Below are 21,349 nucleotides of genomic sequence, written 5' to 3' on the forward strand. Positions count from 1 at the left end.
CTGCCATCTACCATCTGCCCTCTTCCTCCTGGCCGCACTCTTCCAGGGGGCCTGACCTTGCTCCATTTTGTTTCACACTCTGACTCTGAACACAAGTTGGTAAGTATTAATTTTATCTGGCCACATGTACTCTCTTTGGTGGAAAACTGGATGATTCCTCTCTTGAACTATCTCCTAAGCTTGTTTAGTTCACCATCGCAACCTAATAGAGAAATCTGTGCCCTTTCTCTTGACTCTAATCAGAAATTAAAGGGTTCTCTTTTATTAAGGCCCAGGTTGTTGAAGAGATCACAAAAAGTTTCACACTTAATCGCTTCATTTTGATTTATGCAGAAGAGCTCTGTCTTTTTTTCTTCACGTCTAAATGTGATGTTTTATAATTTATTTAGCAGACATTTATTAAGTGTTTGCTACGTACCAGGCATTGTGGGCACTGAGCTGCAGAAATAAGACACATGTCCTTGTCATGCTCCTCGCTTTAAAGAAAGTACTTTGAATCTAGGATTTTTGTTTTCATATTGGTCTCACCCAGCACCCAGCACATCACCTTGTGTTAATGCTCAATAAATATTTAACAAATTCACTCTTTCTTTTTGAACCTCATTTTTTCTAACACACTAAATAAAAAATAAGAATTAATTTAAGTAGATATAATCTGAGTCCTCCAACTTGAGAGATGTGAAAATCCAAGGAAATGGAAAGGTTGGTAGTGAAACAAAAGAAGGAAAAACAGATTGGAATGTGAATAATGAGAAACAAATGGTAGATAATAAATTTGTAACTCCCATTCACCAGCTGACAATGACCAAGACCATTTCATGAAGGTTGAAGCAAGTGTTTTCATTAAAATACATGGTTTGGTCATGAAGATAGTGCTGGGCTATAAGAACTAGACACTGACTGAATCCAAAATGTTGCCTGTCTAATAATAAGAGTCCATCTATGAGTCTATGAGTCCAAAGATGACTAGCAATGTGTTTCATAAAATAATTATTTGAATTAGTATATGTATTTCCTAAATAAATAAATGAATGAATTCCTAAATAAATGAGAACAAATTTTGAATATATTAAAATGACCTCATCAATATTCTGAAACACATGATTTAGCTACATATCAATACTTCTTTTGGTTTTAAAGATAAATTTGTAAGTCGTAAGATCCAATTTCTGTATGTTTTAGATATTCTTAAGGTTTCTGTTCTTTGATTACTTTAGCAAAATCATTTTTGATTAATCAATATTCTTTGTGCTTAAAATTTGCATGTGAGAATATTCCTAAATTACCAAGTCTGTTTTAGTCTCTGCCACATGTATTGTATATTTTCTAACATGTCCACAATAGCCAAACTTAGACAATATTAAGGTTACTTCTTTATTCTTGACTTCTTATGTTAAAGAGTGCCCTCCATCCATTTTCTTCCTTCTTGTTCTGGTTTATTTTCCATCATACCACTTATCACTACTTGAATTTATGTCATAAATTCGTATATTTGCTTGTTGATTGTTTGTCTCTTGCTGCCAAGAGAGGAGCTCTAAGAGGAGGGGAACATTTCTAGGGTTTGTTAACAGATATATCAGAAGCAATTATGAGCTTTAATGAAAAGGAACACTTCTTAATGGGAAGTGAATTTAGCGTTTAATATTTAATATATATTTCTAAGTTGTAAGATTTTCTATTCATTTTATTTACCATCTAATAACATAATTATTTACCATCTAATAACAATGCTCACTTAATGAACAAAGCCAATTCACAAGATCTATAATATTTATTGATGTTTTTCTTATTTTAATAAAATGGTTCAGCTTAGAGGAGCTTCGTTAGGCTTTCAAGGCTTGATAAGCCTATTTAAAAATTCACATTATAATTTAGCAAGTAATTTTAGGAAATCTATTATCAGCTATTGCAAAGTCGAATTAAGATGGCTCAAAATAGAAGTATATAGGTTTATTAACTCAATTTTTATTTACATTTATATTATCAATGTGTGATTATTTCAATAACTATAAATGTACAATGAATATATATGCTTTCCCACTAAATGGCTAGACAAACCATGGCAATTGATGCCAACTGGTAGTACATGATGATCACAGGAAGCCAGCAATCATTCCCTAACACATTCACCTCTCCCTTATGAATCCTTCTTCCTTTTCTTGCTCAGATGCTTTAATTTCTTTCTTAAACTCTCTTAATCTAGAAGCTCTTGGAGAATCTAAGAAAGATGTGGCAGGAAAATGTCCATTTGCACACATGGGACATTTTGCACATAATTTCAAGAGACTCATAGATCTCTTGAGTCCTTCCAGAGATCATGTAGGGGTCATGAACTCCATGTTAGTAGCTCTTGTCTTATTTTATTAGTTTCTCCATATTGCCCTCATAATTGCCTTCGTTTTAACCAGCACTTAACCCTTCTGGTGACAGCTATGTATACTAAAGTTGCTGACCCTCTTCACACAATGTTGTATTTGTAGGACCTAAGGAAAAAGTTCAGGTAAGGTATATCATTAAAAAAAAAAAAGTTCCTGGAAAAAATCGTGGCTCAAAGTCTACCCATAAGAATCTCAAAGTTTACTACACCATTTATTTAATCTTCTCTAATCTAATGGTGAAAGTCCAGCCAATCATGTATGTATTGTTCTGAATGAACGGGAAAGTTGGTTATGTACTAAAGATGGAGTGTTGTAGTAACAGCCATTCAAATAAGACTTGAGCAATTAACAAGAGGGAAATCCATAATAGGAAAAGAGATAAAAAGTTAAGATAGACTATAAACAACCCTTCTTATAAAAAAGTTTTATTAATCAGATGTCTACTCACGGCCTCCTATGTGCCTCCTTCACTCACATAACAGATGCCTACTGACAATGGCAATGCGCCAGGCCCAGTAGGGGAGAGAAAAACGGAAGAAGTCGTCCTTGAAAATTAAGTCTTCTCTTTCAAGAGTCTAGAATATCATTTAGTCTGTTAATGTTTAAGACTGTTAAGTTATAAATGACAAGATCATTACTATTTAAGGGCAAAAGCTAATACTCTAGTTATAGACTCTAGAGTCATTAAAAAATTGCTCCCCAATCTGTTTTTATTCATTCAAATCAAATCTAATGCTATGTGAGTTCCTGGTATAAATTCAGAAATCCTGGTTTTATATTAGAGGATGGGATATAGTTCCTAACCTGTACTTTATTGCTACTCTTTAAATTTAGTTCAGAAAGCATGCACTCTTTTTTTTTCTCTAATGGGGCATCTGGGCAGGATTTCACCACTTTCTTCATTTCATAGGCAATATATCAACTCATAATTTAAAGATAGAGAAAAATAAAACTTAAAACAACTTTTCAAAACAAATATTTGAGTGAGATCTTCATGGATTAAGTTTTCTGGGTAATGGATTTGACCAGGATTGCAGGAAAGATTCTCCTTTATTGGATATTCAAGAGGGAATAAGAGCTCACTGAAGCCAGGAAGAAAACAGAAGCACTAACATTTGCAATAAATAGCTCCTATTTATTATTATGACTAAATGAAAGCAAAATGAAAGTCAAAATTTCTCTATTTTATATTTAAGAACTAAAGATCTAGCAATGAATAAAGATAAAGGTCTAGTGGGTTTCATAAGTCTAGTGTTAGAAATAAAATTACCCTCATTGACAGGTAAAATTGATCTGACATTTCACAAAAGAAGGTAAATGGATTTTTAGAAATGCTTTTCTTCTCCTTATACAGTACACTTCAACTATTTAAATAATTTAAAGGTTATTTCTCATGGAAATAGAATCAATTTTCTGTATGCCTGAAGCACATTAACGAGTATTCTGAATTTCCTTCCCTCCAGCCAAGTGATAAGTCACAGTATTAAAAACCCTGAAAGCTATTACATTGTAGAAAATACAATTTTCTCCTTGAGAAAGAATAGTTATTGGTTGCTGCTAAATTTAATGTAGGAAATACAAAGTTACTGTGGCTATGCTGTGTATAGGAAAAACTCTTCTGTGGTGGGCAGCTAGTAACACTCACAGAAAGTTTAAGCTCCTGTCACATTTTAATTCATGAGTATTTTTTCTCAATATCGTGTAAGCCATGCCTCGATAATGCTTTTTCACTCCAACTTCCTTGTAGAAGTTTTCATTTTTGTTTTGAATTTTACTCACTGCAGTTAGTATTACAAGAAATGGCTACACTGAATATACTGATACTTTTTCTAAAAAATATGATCTAGACTTTTCAAAATTACCCCACTTCTACCAGAATATGGAAACTTAAGGCAAATCTTCTGACACCATTTTGAGCATCATAGGGCTGAGTAAAATGAATTAGGGACTTTCAAATTCACAAATCACAATAGTTTCAAGAATAATTTCAAAAATTAAACACAGAGAATGTAATAATTATATTCAATCATAGTTATCAACTCTAAACTAAAAGTTTCTCTCTATATTCCATCTAACTCCACCTTGTGTAGTCTATCATACATTTAATAGTTTTCTTCTTGTTGAATAACTAGATCTTTATGGTACATCAGAAGTCCTCCCTCTCCAATCTTAACAGTCAGCCCAATAATATAGTAGGCCCCGTCCAATATTATAGTAGGTCTCAACTGACAGTTTATGTCCTGAAATTATTTTTCTATTTGGTTTTAGTAACAAAGAGATGATACTCTTCTTAGATGTAAAGAAAAAAAAAAATCAAAACCAAATCTATAATAAAAGCAAATCTAATAAAACTCTAATTTTAAAACAGAGAAAGAAATTTTTATCTTATATGTAACATAATTTTCTATATAAAATCGCCGAGTTATTTCATCAAAATCGTGCACTTGATTTCCCCTTTGCCTTAGATGATTAAAATATTCAGAATCTCAGAAGCCATCTCATCTCACCTCCCTGCGGGGCTAGAGCTGTTATCTTCCTTGTCCCATTGTTCATTTTTACTTCTTGGCACTGGGGGCTGTAGCATCTCAGCGGCCAGCGGATCAGCATCATTCTCTTCTCGGCCAATCCACTCTCCAATTACGCGGGGTCTCAGAAGCGAAGAGTTAAACGCCACTATTTCCTGAAGAGAAGAAAAGAATTTCTGTGCCTTAGATTACATATTCCCATTAATAGGACAACAGGGAAATAAGCTTGTGTAGATCAAAATGTTCCTTTTTTTCTTTCTGAATTGACTTAAAATTTCAGTCCTCTCCATCTCTACTAGATGACTTACTCTATAGGATTTGTGCTGACTCGTGAAGGCCGCTGTGATAAAGGATCCAGAAATGAAATCTCTGGTTTGGACAGCTGCATGTTTGTTCTCAGGCTGGAGGAGCAGGATTAGCATCTGTGACAGAGGAAGGAGTGTGCGCGAAGGCCCACACGGCGAAAGAGCTTTTGGTGCTGCTAGAAAATGATACATAACTTCTCAAGTATGGAGGAAACTGAGGTGGAGTCAGGAAACAGAGTCAAGAAGAGACAGGGCTGGAAGGATGCATTGCCTCCAATTGCAAAGCATTCTGGACTTCTAGAAATCCAGTAGAGGTTGGAAGCAGAGCACTATCGATGATGGGCATGCTATGACAATTCAAAAAAATGCTCAACTCTTTGCATAGACTTGGATGTGATGGGGCTCTTAAAATGGTATTTTAAGGGCTTCCCTGGTGGCGCAGTGGTTGAGAATCTGCCTGCCAATGCAGGGGACATGGGTTCGAGCCCTGGTCTGGGAAGATCCCACATGCCACGGAGCAACTAAGCCCGTGAGCCACAACTACTGAGCCTGCGCGTCTGAAGCCTGTGCTCCGCAACAAGAGAGGCCGTGACAGTGAGAGGCCCGCGCACAGCGATGAAGAGTGGCCCCCGCTTGCCACAACTAGAGAAAGCCCTTGCACAGAAACGAAGATCCAATACAGCCAAAAATAAATAAATAAATAAATAAATAAATTAAAAAAAAAAAAAAAAAAATGGTATTTTAAATATTTAAATCATTTAATAATTTAAAACGAATACTGAACACGTGCAACTGCTACGGGTATCTCGGTACATGGCAAAAAAGCAGATTAAAAAGCAATACGTATTGTATGATCTAATTTTTGTTTAAAAAATTCATATGGGTGTATATCCATGTGCCAGTCTCAGCCTACCAATAGCCAATGTTGTTATCAGACCGGCCCTTGTGGTTCTTAATATGAATGCAAGACACCCTTCGGTAATAACCACTAGGAAACTTGAAAAAGTAAAGGTTTATTACTTATAGAACCTGGAAATTACACACTACACCTGGCATCACACAGTGAGGTTCAGGGGGAGAGAGAGAGAAAGAGAGCAAGCACAGGCCTGGGTTTCTGCTTTTACTGGGGTGAAAGGTGGGGACTAAGGGTTTCTTGGGCTCACTCTTTATTCATGATTTTAAAAGAGAGTGGAAATTTAAAGCAGGAAGAGAAAAAAAAAAAGTGGCCAGTTGAAAAAAATAAATCGTCAGTTATTAAAATCAATTAAGAACTCTAAAACAAAGGTGCCACAGTATGGGGAAGTGACCTGGATCTCTGCAGTAGTTTATCAGAGATAGTCATCTTTGAAGTGGATGCCTCAGCAATCAAAGCTTAAGTCAGGCACTTGCATTTTAAAAATAAAAAACAAACAAACAAACAAAAACTGTCAGGGTTTATACTATAATCCATCAATCCAGCATTCATAGACTAATCCATTCATTTATTCATTCTTTTATATTTATTATGACCTACTATGTGCCAGATACTGCTTGATTTATTGGGAAAAACAATGGTAACACCAAAATTTAATGGTTTTATCTGAATGGAGGGACTGCAGGTAATTTTAATTCTTCTTTTGGCATTTCCATGTCTTTTCAATATTCTATGAGAAATATGTACTTGTCTTAAAATGAGAAAAAATGTATTTTTAAAACATCTTGATCTGAGAAACACAGGCTTTTAATTTGTAATATTACAAGAGTCTTGAACAATTCCTTAAAAATTTAGATCTGATTTTCTGAATCTTTACAATTCCCCCAAATATTATACAAATACAATATTATAATATATACAATGTAGCATTAATATACAAATACACACCAAAAGCAACATGTGAAATATGACTAAGACATATTTGATGAACATTTATCCAAGTGATTAAAAGTGACAGAAAGTAGTTGGATATCTTAATATTGATTCCCCAGCCTACATGAAAATGTAGCAGATAAATTTTAGTGTTTGTATAATGTAGCATCTAATATGAAATCCTTCTGTATTTATATTCCCAAAGCCAGGAAATCAAAGCTTGCAGCTATGAAATCATGCAATCAAATTAATGTTTTGCAATTACTCGAAAGGCATATTCATCTGCCACAATTTAGTATCATTTGAAGCACAAGAATTAAAATTAACAGCAATAGTGTTAAATTTTAAACCTATATTTGCATTTAAGAGCAGATTAAGGAAAAGACATGTTCTAGAAAAAAAAAATCTATAAACATATTTACAGCTTCAGAATCAGTTTTGGCCTGTGTGACTTTGAAATGTTAATTATTCTCTGAATTTTGTTTTCTCCAACTGTAAAATGGTCATGATACAAATTATAAAACCTACTGTATCAAATGAAATAGTAAGAAGCATAGTTAAACCACACAATTCTGTACATATGCTAGACACAATTACTTAAGGACGTGGGCTGTATTTAAACTACTTCTAAATATGTGAGGTAACTGGGAAAAAATGGTACAGAACAGCAGGAATGGGTGAGTTAGGTAAGAACAGATGCTTGGTTGTCAATATGGGCAGAGTAACAGAACAGGGAATTGACAGTACAGGTTTTCATTCTATAAAGTTTTATTTTACAGAGAGTATATTAAAAAGATTGGATAATTAATTTAGTATTATCAATCTCTACATAATGGGACAGAACTGGGCTTAATAAAAATTGGGACAAAGAAACTGACCACTGTAACAACAGAAATGGGTGAGTTTAGGCATTATAAATGAAAAAAATGAAACAGGATTTAGAATTGAGAATACTCATAGAGTTGAGAATGATCATAAAGTTGAGAACTGCAGAGAATCAGAAATAACTTTTTGGTTGATTACTGGGAAATTAAATGATAGATGTCACTGCTATTGGAAAGTAGAGCACAGAGAGAAGGATAAATAGTTTGATATGCAGCCTGTTTAACTCCAGCTGGCAGCAGAAATTTAGTGAGAAATAGCTGATGAGCAAAGCAATACAAAGAGCTGCAGATAGGGTCAGAGGAGTTAGGGAGTGAATATTTTACAGGTGAAAAGTGGGACTCTACTATTTTTATTTTTCAGAATGCACAAAGCTTTTCTTATATTTACTCCTTTATGAAAATGTTATATCTCTAAAAATTTTGAATATAGTCCATTAACTTGTAATAGAGCAAAATAGCAGATTTTTCTTTGGTTCTATTACTTATATTTGATTAAGCTAAGTAAAAATCTCTCCATAAATCTTTATGAAAGGATTTCAGTGAAGAAAGCAGTTCCACAAACATCAGTACATGGCAAAAGAAATTTTAAAACTTCACACTGAATAGAAGTTTTGGAAAATATTTTAAGTACATGGATAAATAAAACATTTAAAATTTCAGTGCTAAACAATGTAAATCCTAATGATTCCTTAGAAATGTATAAATACATATTCCTTTGCCCTCCTAAGGCTAGAGGTCCCTAAATGTTCAGATTCTTAAACAAGTATGCTTAAATAATAAGAAAAGCATTAGTAGTCAAACATTCTCCAAAGGTCACAGATTTGCTTAATATTTCCTATTAATAGGAAGCTATCCTATCCAAGAAGTAGTTACCTTAGAGGAAGCCTACTCTCTCCAAGCAGGCTGCTCCCGCTGGCTAACCCACAGTGAGTTCAACAGCTCTGACCACTGGTCATCAGCACAACATTTGATTATATTCCATGTTATTCAAATGTTTTCTCGTCTTAATAAAACGAGCTGTTCATGGAAGGCTGGAATCATGTCTTAAATTCCTTTATCCTCCATAATAACTAGCACAATGATTTAAGAAAGCAAGCACAAAAATCTGTCCTGATTGAATTAAACATAATTCAAAGAATAAAAAATGGTGAATTATGAAGTATCTTTATGTCTAAAAATCATATAAAAAATTCATGGACAACACTGATTAACAATTTTTTTAACTCTCTTTTTTTAAACTTTAAAAAAATTTTTTATTGATATATAGTTGATTTACAACGTTGTGTTAGTTTCAGGGGTACAGCAAACTGATTCAGATATATATATAGAGAGAGAATATATATATATATGTATATTCTTTTTATACATTCTCTTCCATTATAGGTTATTACAAGATATTGAGTATAGTTCCCTGTGCTATACAGCAGGGTAAAGAAAAAATCAAGGATGCTGCCATAAGACCCTTCATTAAGACCTCTGAAAAAAACTAAGATGGTGTCTATTAAGAATGTTGTTTTGCAACATCTAAAAGACCAGCAGTTAAATCTAGAGACAGAGAGGCATGTCTTGAGAAGAACTGTGGATGTGATTTTTGGCACAAGAAGAAGACAGGAATCATATACACAGGAGACCCAAACATGATTTGGGATAGTTGAATTGGCAAAGGCAACAGCCTGAAGTAAAAGGGGCTGAGACTATTCAAGAAGCAAACAGCTCTCGGGGACCCATTTTTCTACACAAAGGAAGAAAACTGAGGAAGTTGCTCAGAGGCATCTTTTCCAAAGCCTTCTTCAGGAGTGGCCAAAAGGTTACCAAAAAATAAAGAAACCAGAAGCTGTGGAAAACAACAGATGGGGACTCCCAGAGAACCCAGTTTCCACTCCCAGGGAACAGAACTGGAGCTTAATTAAGGAACACCTCCCAACCCCTTGGACAGGAAGACCTGATGACATTTGCCCAGCAAGATTTAAGAACTGCTATGAACCAGGAATTTCTATAAACCTCTCATTATTTCCCTTCTCTAACAGGAATATTTAATGTGGTTATCCCATATCAGTCTCATCACTTAATGGAAAAGAAGAAACAAAACTATCATCATTCACATGTATTTTTTATGTAGAAAAACCAAGAGAATTCAGAAACAAGTTACAAATTAATATGAGTTCAGCAAGCTTACTGAATTTAAGATAAAATTAGAAAAATAATATTCATTCCTATATGCCAAGTTTTAAAATGTAACTTATAAAACAGATACCATTGACAATAATAGCCCAAAAGACACTGTACCTAGGAATCAATTTAACCAAAATCTGCATGCTCTTTTTGAATGCAACTATATGACTTTATCATAAAACACTATAATATTTAATTAAGTGGAAACATGCTTTGTTCATTGATAGAATGACTTAGAAATGTAAAGATGTCAATTCTCTCATATCAATCTAAAATACAAAGCAATTCCAAACCCAATGGAGTAAGAGAAATAAGCAAACAGACCAAAAGAAGAAAATAGAAGGCCTAGAAACAAGATAAGTGACAGAAGCATGCATATTTATGGACAAATGATGAACTTTTCAATAAATAATTATAGGAAATTTATATGTTCCAACTTCTTGCCATATTAAAAAAAGTTTCAAGTAGATTAAAGATAAAAAACAGAATTTTTAATAGAAAATAAACAGTAATATTTTCATGATATCAAGTAGAAAAGAATTTCTTAAAACATTACAAGTTAATGTTAAATTTTTCCATTAATAGAAGGCACTACTTAAAAAGTGATGACAAGCCTAAATTTTTTAGAATAGATTTGAGACACACAACAAGAGCTGACATCCAGAATGTATAATAAACTCACACAAATCTAAAGAAAAGAAAAATAACTGGGCAATAAAAATGAGCAAAAGAGACAAGTGGGCGTTCAATCCTATTAAAAAAATTATAAAATTGTTAATTGAATCCATGAGAAACCATTTTTCATTAAAATACTTGATGACAGTCAGTGTTAGCAAGGATCAGGAGCAATAGATATTAGTACAAACTGTTGCTGGGAGTATAAATTAATACAACTTCTTTTGAGAGAAATTCTGTGGTATCTAGTAAAAGTTAAAAATGCACATGCCATATTGCTAGATTAATTGAAGTTCAATTAGTTGTGTCTTTCTCTTTTAGTTCAGATATATTTTCACTCCTTAGTTAGTTACAACATCTCCTGTCTCCTCCTGATTCTCAACTGATCATGTTGCTTATCTCAGTGAGAAAATGAAAGCAATCAGCAGAGTTTGTTCGTTTTCTCACCACCAAACCCACCAGCTACTAGCACTGTTGCCTATACTTACAAAAGATGAACTGTCATTTCTTTTCCAAGGTCTGACATATAGAAAGTACTTTATAAACATTTGTAGAGTGAATAAAAGAATGACAAAATTAAGATAATGTATGATTCAATGTTTCAATATGTATTACCAACATTACTAGTCATTAGGGCAATGTAAATCAAAACCTCAATAAAATACTACTTTACACCCAGGAGGATGGCTATAATTTAAGACAGACAACAAGTGTTAACAAGGATATGGAGATATTTGAACCCTCATACTTGCTGGTTGGAATGTAAAATGGTGCTGCCACTGTGCAAAATAGTTTGACAGTTCCTCAAAAAGTTAAGTATAGAGTTAGCATATGTTCCAGCATTTTCATTCCCTACATATATGCCCAAGAGAAATTTAAAAAACATGTCCACACAAAAACTTATACATGAATGTTCATAGAAACATTATTCTTAATAGCTGAAAAGCGGAAACAACTCCAGTGTCCACAAATTGATGAATGAATAAACAAAGTGTGGTATATCCATACAACAGAATATTATTCAGCAATAAAAAGAAATGAAGTACTGATATATGCTACAACACTAATGAACCTTGAAAACTTTATGCTAAGTGAAAGAAGACAGTCACAAAATACCACATATTTTATGACTGCATTGATATGAAATTTCCAGTATAGGCAAATCTAAAGAGACAGAAAGTAAATTAGTGGTTGTCTTAGGCTAAGGGGTTAGGAGGAATGGGGAATAGACATGAGGTTTCTTTTGGGGATGATGAAAATGTTCTAAATTTAGGTTGAAGTAATGGTTACACAACTCTCTGAATATACTAAAACCCACTAAACTGTACACTCTAAAAGGGTAGATTTTATTATGTGAATTTTATCTCAATAAAGTTGTTAAAATAATATATATTAAACTCATTTTCAGATTTTCCCCTTTTATGGTGGAGTACACAGTATATAGTGCTAGGGAAAAGCATGGATTTGGAATCAGACAGATAAAGAATCAGAAGCTAGCAGGGGAGTATTTATTCCATCTCCACTAATACTAATTCTAAGACTTTCAGCAAATCACTTAATCATTCTAGCTTCAGTTTCCTTATTTGTAAAACAGGAAAAGCATAACCACTTCATTGGACTGGTACAAGAACTAAATTCAATAACATGTCAAAAACACCTAGCATATCTGTTAACCCTAAGAGGTGTTCAATATTATCTCTCCTCCTTTCCTTCACTATCTTCTGCACCCTCCTACCCATGATCTAAAATTTTTACTCTTTATTATGGAAATTTTCACGCTAATACAAAAGTAGAAGGAAGAGTAAAGCAAACCCCTCTGTACCCACACACATTTTCCTCAATTATCAACTCATGGATAAACTCACTTCACCCTTATCTCCACCCACATCACCCCTCTCTCTGCCCAGATCATTTCGAAGTAAATTCCATTCACTATGTATCATATCATTTGTAAATAGTCCAGTATGTAATCTCTAAAAAGTAAGAATGCTTTTTTTGTAAACACATACAGTACCATTACCACACCTAAATATAAAGTAAGAATATTTCTGATATCAAACATCTAATTAGTTATCAAATTTACCTGATTATCTCAGGGAATTATCTCAGTTGGCACACATCAGACTCTAAGCAAGACTTGGTAGGTTGTGACTGATCAACAGTCTTTTATGCCTCTTTTAATCTATGTATTCTCTTCCTCTGTCTCATTTTCTGTCTTGCAATTTTGCTGTCGCTGTTGTTCAGAAAACCCAAGTTGTTTGTCCTGTGAGTTTTCCAGAGTCTGGTTTTTCCCTTTGCATCCCTGTGATGTGGCTTAAAATGTTCCTCTGCCCTTTGCACTTTCTGTAAATTAGTAGTTAGTTCAGGATAAAGTTTTTTTGTTGTAGTTTTTGTTTTTGCCAATACTGCTTCAGAGAGAATGGTTAGTTTCATCTGGAGGCACAGACCATCCCCTTGACTCTTCTTTAGTGATTTTGGCAGCATTGATATTACTGCTTAGATCCATTAATTCACTAGGAATTGATAAATGGTAATTGTCTAATTTTATAATTCCATATTCACTTATTTGCTGGAATACTTCTGGAAAGAGAAACTTCCTGTCATCAAATATTTGGTTACTCTGAAGTACGATTTAAATGGGAAAGGAAGATTAAAAGTTTCATTCTTTCCCTTTAATTTTACCAGTTTTTTAAAATGTAATTTTGGTCCCCTAGCACCTGCTAAAAACATTAATAATTCTTTGGATGAACACATGGATTTTAAAGTATTAGGTATGATTCACTGCATTGCAGTTATTGTTCATATTCATGTTCAAATTTTCGTAACTCTTTCCAGAAGAAGACTACTTAAGCCGGCTCCTGAGCTCCTCTGACACCATCCTAGTGGTCCTCCATAGTTCTTACCTCTGGCATGGTAAGATATTTTAGGCTCATTTTGTACACTTTCTGCTCCTGACCTGGACCTGGAAGCAACCATTATTTCAAGGGATTATGATTCTTTTTAGTTGGAAATATATTTTAAGACTAGAATCTGAACACACGGGGTACTCACTGTTTTGGGGTTGGTAATAGTGGACAGGTCTAAGAAATACCTATGTTTTAAACTGAAATAATTCAGGCTTACAGAAAAGTTGAGGAAAAAAAAAAAGAGAATTCCTATATACCCTTCACCCAGATTGCCAAAATATTGTTAACGGGATAAGGTCAACGTTGTTAGTTGACATTTTGCTTTATCATACATATTTATACACACACACACTCATAATTTCCCCAGAACCACCTGAAGGTAATTTGTAGATATGAATACTCTTTTACCCATAAATACTTCAGGGTGTACTTCCTACAAAGAAGGGTATTTTCTTATATGGCCACAGTATAATTACCAAAACCAGTAATTAATACTGATATAATACTAACAGACTAACCTTGTTTAAATTTCCCCAATTATTCAAATAATGTTGCATACCACAAAAGAAATCCTGGATCATGTATGGCATTCAATTGTCATGTGTTTATCTCCTTTAATGTGGAACAGTTTTCAGTCTTTCTCTGACATTTATGACCTTCGTGGTTTTTAAAAACAAAGACCAGTTATTTTTTAGTAGGTCCTTCAATTTGTTTTTCAAATTTTTCCACATGATTATATTCAAGTGATACATTTTTGGCAAGAATAACACAGAAGTGATGTATTCCTTTCATATCAAAAGGCACATGATGCTGATTTGTCCCAGGACTAATGACGACAACGGTGATCACTTGGTTAAGGGGGTGTCTTCCATGTTTCTCCATTGTAAAGTAGCTACTTTTCTCTCATCAATTATTAAGTACCTTCTAGAGTACTAACTGTAAGACTATGTAGATATCCTGTAATTCATCAAAATTTCATCAGCTAATTTTAACACTCTTTGCTGACCTTTGTCTTCATCAGTTACTATGAAGGTTGCCAATCTGTGATTTTCTAATTTCACCATTCTGTCTAAATTTATTTGTTGGTACTCTGAGAAAGAGCTTCTCCCTCACCTCCACTTATGTAGGTATGTAGGTATGTAGGTAGGTATATATATGTACATAGGTATATCACTATGGACTTAACGGATTTTATTTCATTCAATAGACTATAACACATTACTATCATTATTTTTAGGCTTTAATGTTCCTAGTAGGAGCTCCTGCAAGGAGGTTCCTGTGTGCTTCTAATATGTTCCATCATTCTTTGATTTCATCTGTACCTTCTGGTGCTAAATGATATCCAGACTCAAGTTGTACTTTCTCAGCTGCGAATCTAGATTCAGCCATTTTTCCAAAGAGACCTGGTTCCTTTTAATGGAGAAAAATATTCAGAAAACAATATCTGGGCTCTAGTTGAGTTTACTGCCTGTAGATAGTCTATTTTTGTTTTTAAAATAGAAAAATATTATGAGTTCTGAATAATACTTTCAATTCAAATCAGGATATAGGATTGTTACTTAAACTTATCATCTTATATCTGTATTTCCTTTCCCCTATGCCAAAAATTCTGGTTCTTAAGGATATCAATATAATTACTTCTTTGCTATATCACACAAAGCACACACAACAGTCTCTTTATAATAATATCAACAGTATCACTAATGATACAATTACTAAAAACAGTTTAAGAGCTGATGCTATTCCCTCGGGCCTTGGGTACACCCCACTAGAGAACGATCAAATGACTGTGTTTATAATGACTTGGAGTAATTCACCTCAGTGTGTTTTGCCATCAACCTGAAATACAGTTGTGCTCATTTGTTTCATTTGCTTTTGCTTCTTAGAAATCATTGTTTTAAGATTTAACCTTGTTTTTTAAAAATTCTATAAAATATTTAAATGATTCCAAAGTCTCACATAAAGTTCTAAGAAGTCAAGATTCTACTCCTATCCTCTCTACACCTTCCTCACTCCTACTCTCTATTCCTTCCCTTCTCCCATAGGTAACGTTTAAAAAGTAACTGTGCGTGTGTGTGTATTTTACAGTACGGCAGGTTCTGCCATTGTTGTTTTGGCTTTAATATAAGCAAATATGCATCTATATTTTCATTACACTTACTTAGATAATTGATAGCACACTATTAAACACACTTCTTTTCCTTGCCTTTTTTATTCAACAATATATCCTGGGGATCGCTCTATAGTTATCTACAGAGATATTCTTTCATTTTTATAGCTGTATGGTACTCTACAGTGGAAGTACTATAATTTATCTGTTATTCTTCTTTCAATGAACATTTAGTTATTTCAACTCTTTTCCTATTAAAGTAGCACAACAATATATAGTCACCCACATTGGTCTTTTTATAGTTTTGCCAGTGTGTCCTTGGAATAGACTCATAGAAGTAGGATCATTTGATCAAAGAATAACTGCATATATAATTTTTTATATATGAAGACATTGAAAGCCTGGAGCTTGAAGGATGGAAAACAGTTGGAGAAAGGGGAGGGACTGACAATGAGCAAAAATGTGGAAATAAATAAAAAATATGACTTGGAAGTACTGTAGTCTGGCTGCCTTACAGTGTTCCTTTTTTCAGCACAGCACAGACTCTGAGTAGAGAAAAAGAGGAAAATAAAGCATAAGATATAGATTTGAAAGACAAAATGGAAACTGTTAATTCTAGTCTTAGAAATTTGGACTTAATTTGTGAAGTAGCAGTGAGTCATGGAAAATTTTTTAGCAGGATTCCCTAGGTAGGGTTCCCTAAAACCACAGGCTAACCAAGTGATTTACTGATGGGGGTCTCTTTAAGTGAAACCTGTAAGAGACTGAAGGAAGCAGGAGAAGATGGGAAGAAGCTAGGCAAAGAGATGGGTTCAGCTAAAGTCTACTCTCAGCCTATCCCATAAGGAGCTCTGTAATGTAAATGACAACTCAGAGCCTTATTTTACTCAGTCATTGGCTGATGGTGAACCCAGGTATCTCTGGGCAGGATGGCTCCCACTGAGTTGAAACCATCCTCTGCAGAAGGGTGAGTCCATAAGCACCCCACATTCACAGGAGTTGAAGGATGGGTCACACTGCCCTACTGAAAGGTAACTGAGCAGGAACCAGCCAGGCCTACTATATGGCATTTTGAAGGGTGAATTAGAATGGCAGGAGCCTGAAGAATTAGATAAAGGTATGAAAGGCAATACCATCTGAACTTGGATAATGGCTGTGTAGGCAAAATAATGGCTTCCCAAATATGTCCACATCCTAATCCTCAAACCTCTAAATATGTTACATGACATGGCAAAAGGGGCTTTGCATGATTAAGGTTAAAGATGCTAAGATGAGATTATCCAGATGAGCTGGGTGGCCCCAAACTAATCACGGGACTTCATACACGTGGACCGCTTTTCCGGGATGCAGTTAGAGAGAAATGAGACACTGCGGCTAGTTTTGAAGATGTAGAAAAGGGACCACGCACCAGGAATGCAGCAGCCTTTAGAAAGTGGAGAAGGCAAGGTAACACCTTTCTCCTAGAACTTCAGGAAGGAATGAAGCCCTATTACACCTGATTTTAACCCAGGAAGACACATGGTTTAACTTCTAAACTACAGAACTGTATGATAATAAATTTGTACTGTTTCAATTTGTTACAACAGCAGTAGAAAACCAATACGATGGCTAAGAAAAGGGAAAGGAAAAGACTAATGAATAAGACATTTATTGAAGTCTCACAATTTTTTAAAAAAGCCTTAAAGATAACATTAGCTTCTGTTTTATTTTTCCATATTAAGTAGAATAATTCTTATTTACCTTTATCAGAATTCATAAAATAACTTTAAAAGTCACAGAAAAAATAACTTCAGTGAAATTATAAATGAATTAGAATATGACAGTAAAAGATCAGTATTTTATAAAGGTTAAGAAAAACAGGCCTTTAGTGAACCACCAAAATTGTTAATGGAAGATTAAAAGGAAGCTGTATTGATTTTTATTACTATATTAAAGACACAGGTGTCAGCTCAACACCCATCGTAAATCATTCTTTTTTTAAAATAAATTTAATTTTTTTATACAGCAGGTTCTTATTACTCATCCATTTTATACACATCAGGGTATACATGTCAATCCCAATCGCCCAATTCACCACACCACCACCACTTCCCCCGCGGCTTTCCCCCCTTGGTGTCCATACGTTTGTTCTCTACATCTGTGTCTCTATTTCTGCCCTGCAAACCGGTTCATCCGTACCATTTTTCTAGATTCCACAAATATGTGTTAATATACAATATTTGTTTTTCTCTTTCTAACTTACTTCACTCTGTATGACAGTCTCTAGATCCATTCACGTCTCTACAAATGACCCAATTTTGTTCCTTTTTGTGGCTGAGTAATATTCCGTTGTATATATGTACCACATCTTCTTTATCCATTCATCTGTCGATGGGCATTTCGGTTGCTTCCATGACCTGGCTATAGTAAACAGTGTTGCAGTGAACACTGGGGTGCATGTGTCTTTTTGAATTATGGTTTTCTCTGGGTATATGCCCAATAGTGGGATTGCTGGGTCATATGGTAATTCTATTTTTACTTTTTTAAGGAACCTCCATACTGCTCTCCATAGTAGCTGTATCAATTTACATTCCCACCAACAGTGCAAGAGGGTTCCCTTTTCTCCACACCCTCTCCAGCATTTGTTGTTTGTAGATTTTCTGATGATGTCCATTCTAACTGGTGTGAGGTGATACCTCATTGTAGTTTTGATTTGCATTTCTCTAATAATTAGTGATGTTGAGCAGCTTTTCATGTACCTCTTGGCCATCTCTATGTCTTCTTTGGAGAAATGTCTATTTAGGTCTTCTGCCCATTTTTTTTTTTTTTTTTTTTAATCTGCCCATTTTTTGATTGGGCTGTTGGTTTTTTTAATATTGAGTTGCATGAGCTGTTTATATATTTTGGAGATTAATCCTTTGTCCGCTGATTCATTTGCAAATTTTTTCTCCCATTCTGAGGGTTGTCTTTTCATCTTGTTTATAGTTTCCTTTGCTGTGCAAAAGCTTTGAAGTTTCATTAGGTCCCATTTGTTTATTTTTGTTTTTATTTCCATTACTCTAGGAGGTGGGTCAAAAAAGATCTTGCTGTGATTTATGTCAAAAAGTGTTCTTCCTATGTTTTCCTCTAAGAGTTTTTAAATCATTCTTTTTGACTATTGTTTTAGCACCAGCCTGAGATTCACATTTTCTTAGCGAGAAAAATGCAAGACTGTGAGCTTCAAGGTCAGCAGAGGGCGCCATGGGGCAGGCTCTCCCTCTCCCCCAAGGGGCAGCCAAAGGATGGTGGTTTTGGCTCTGGAAGCCTGTGCGTCCTCTGTATAACTTTGTACTCCTGAATATCAGATGTGAGAGTGGGAACAATTTTTTTGCACTGACATAGTTTTTTTCAATAAAAGCTTATTTATGACAATAGTTGGCATCTTCCTATTGAAAAATAATAAATATGTAATAAATTTCAGCAATTTCCACGAAGTCTTCAAAAATGGGAACATTAGGTAAGTAGTGAAAATCTGCAGTTTATGCAACTTAGTTAAATGGAAAATCCCCTGAGCTAGTGCTTAGAAGAGAGGAGGTGAGGGGGGGGAGGATGTATCCTAAGGATGATATTTAACCAAGTGTCAAGGCTTCCACATTTTTATCCAATGAAGGTGAAATCCATTTTCAGTTCAAAGAACAATTAGTATGTCCTTTAGCTCACCAGAAAAAAGGCTGATGTAGAAACCAACCAGGCTGCAAGTCAGAGCCCAGGAAAAAAAGGGAAGGACAAGGGCCAAGCAGTCACACAAGCTAATTTATGGCTCAGGCAGCCAGCGCTTTGCAGAATATACTGGAAGGAGCAAAAAAATGAATCCAGAAATAGTGATAATTATGTCTTTGTACTTAGAATGAACACAAAAAATAAATACAAGACAGGGATTATTAAAATTCTGCAAATTATAAGGAAAGTCACGGTATAAGGAGGAGACGAGCTGGGGCAAAGACAATGATGGACAGAGGAGGACCAGAAGAGTAGGACGAAGCTGGGAGATCTCACCTGCCACTCACTCTACTTGCTATGCTATACAGTCAAGATCTGGTTTTGCACATAGTACAGACTGAAATTTAAATAATTGAAAAATATTAGGATGGTTTATCAATTCATATTTAAAAGTACATTCATAAATTTCATTTATTTAGTGAATCAGAAATGTATTTTTTGGTACAAAATTCAAAAGGTATAGTCCTATTTGGAATAGAAGGATACTAACTTTATTGCTTTTGTAAATTATAAGTATTACCTTATAGTTTATTATTTTTAAATGTCATGATTTATATAATCCCATTTTTTGCACTATACTTTCTATCATTTTCTTTCTACCCATATATCTAGGCACCAAGCCAAATTTCAATACGTTTTCTCTTTAGAGAGACATCTGGACCAATGCTCACCAAATACTGATGGCTATTTCTAGGTGCTTCTCTTTTTTCCAATCTGATGTCAGATTTTTTTTCATCCACAATAGACTGAATGCAGAAGCAGATATGAAAATCTAAAATTTTCAATTAAACCAGACAGTAAAGAGATTTTCAAAACTGTAAACAATGCCACTTTCTCACAAATATCTTGTTTTGGAAAATAAAGTATTTTTCATAAAAATGTTATTTTTGTTAATGTAATGGTTTTATCAGTGCTGTTTTTAAAATGAATAAACACGTAAAATTTTTATTAGTTTTAAATTCTAACATGGCAAATATTTTTTTTTTTTTTTTTTTTTTTTTTTAGAATGCCTTAAAATTTTTATTTTCATTTTTAAAAATAAATGAAATCTACTCTAGATTTCATATTGTTTTAGAAGTATAGCACTTTCCCACTTTGAATTACTTAAGACCTAACACAGTTTTTAACACAATTAAAACATCTGTCCATCAGCTAGAAAGAATAACATAATGAGAAAAATCATAGGATATCATAATAGAAAAGAATTTCCCCCAAATATAAATTAATATATACCCCTCTAAAATTGTTAAATAATACAAAACAGTTTCAAGAAAAAAGTAAAAAAACAAAAACAAAAAACCACGTGCAATTCCTCTTTGCAGAGATAACCACTCTGAACAGTGGACGGACACACACACACACTCCTGTGAACATGGAATCGGGCTCCATACGCTGCTGTGGAAACTCTTTTATCACTCAACAGGTTTTTTCGTGGTTAGATAGTGTTCCATTGCAATGTGGATATCCTACATTTAACTGTCCCTACTGATTGACATTTAAGTTGTTCACAACCTTTCACTATAACAACGTCATATAATTAGTCTAGTACAGATCTTTGCAAAATGCCAGTTATATAGTAGTTGTGTTAGTTGGAAATATCTTTATTTTGCCTTTTTATTATTGAAATGTATTTGAATTAATTATTTTTACTGTTGAAATTTTCAAACCACACAACATGCATAGTATAAAAAACCTCTCAGTACCTATCACCCTGCTTCAACAATTATTAATATTTTACCACTCTGTTTCATCTATTTCTCACAGATACACTTTTTTTCCTATACTATTTTAAAGCAAATTCAATATGTCG

At 34.1% G+C, this 21,349-nt stretch overlaps 1 protein-coding gene across 1 annotated transcript in view; it reads right to left on the reverse strand.

Annotated features, from left to right (window-relative positions):
- Positions 1 to 21,349, reverse strand: part of C17H8orf34 (chromosome 17 C8orf34 homolog) — a 111,534-nt gene that overhangs the window by 3,947 nt on the left and 86,238 nt on the right. The window contains 1 exon segment of the mRNA XM_059902059.1: positions 4,886 to 5,058. Coding sequence (XP_059758042.1) covers positions 4,886 to 5,058 — 173 coding nt within the window.

The sequence above is a fragment of the Balaenoptera ricei genome, chromosome 17 (genome assembly GCF_028023285.1).
Source record: "Balaenoptera ricei isolate mBalRic1 chromosome 17, mBalRic1.hap2, whole genome shotgun sequence".
Lineage (NCBI taxonomy): Eukaryota > Metazoa > Chordata > Mammalia > Artiodactyla > Balaenopteridae > Balaenoptera > Balaenoptera ricei.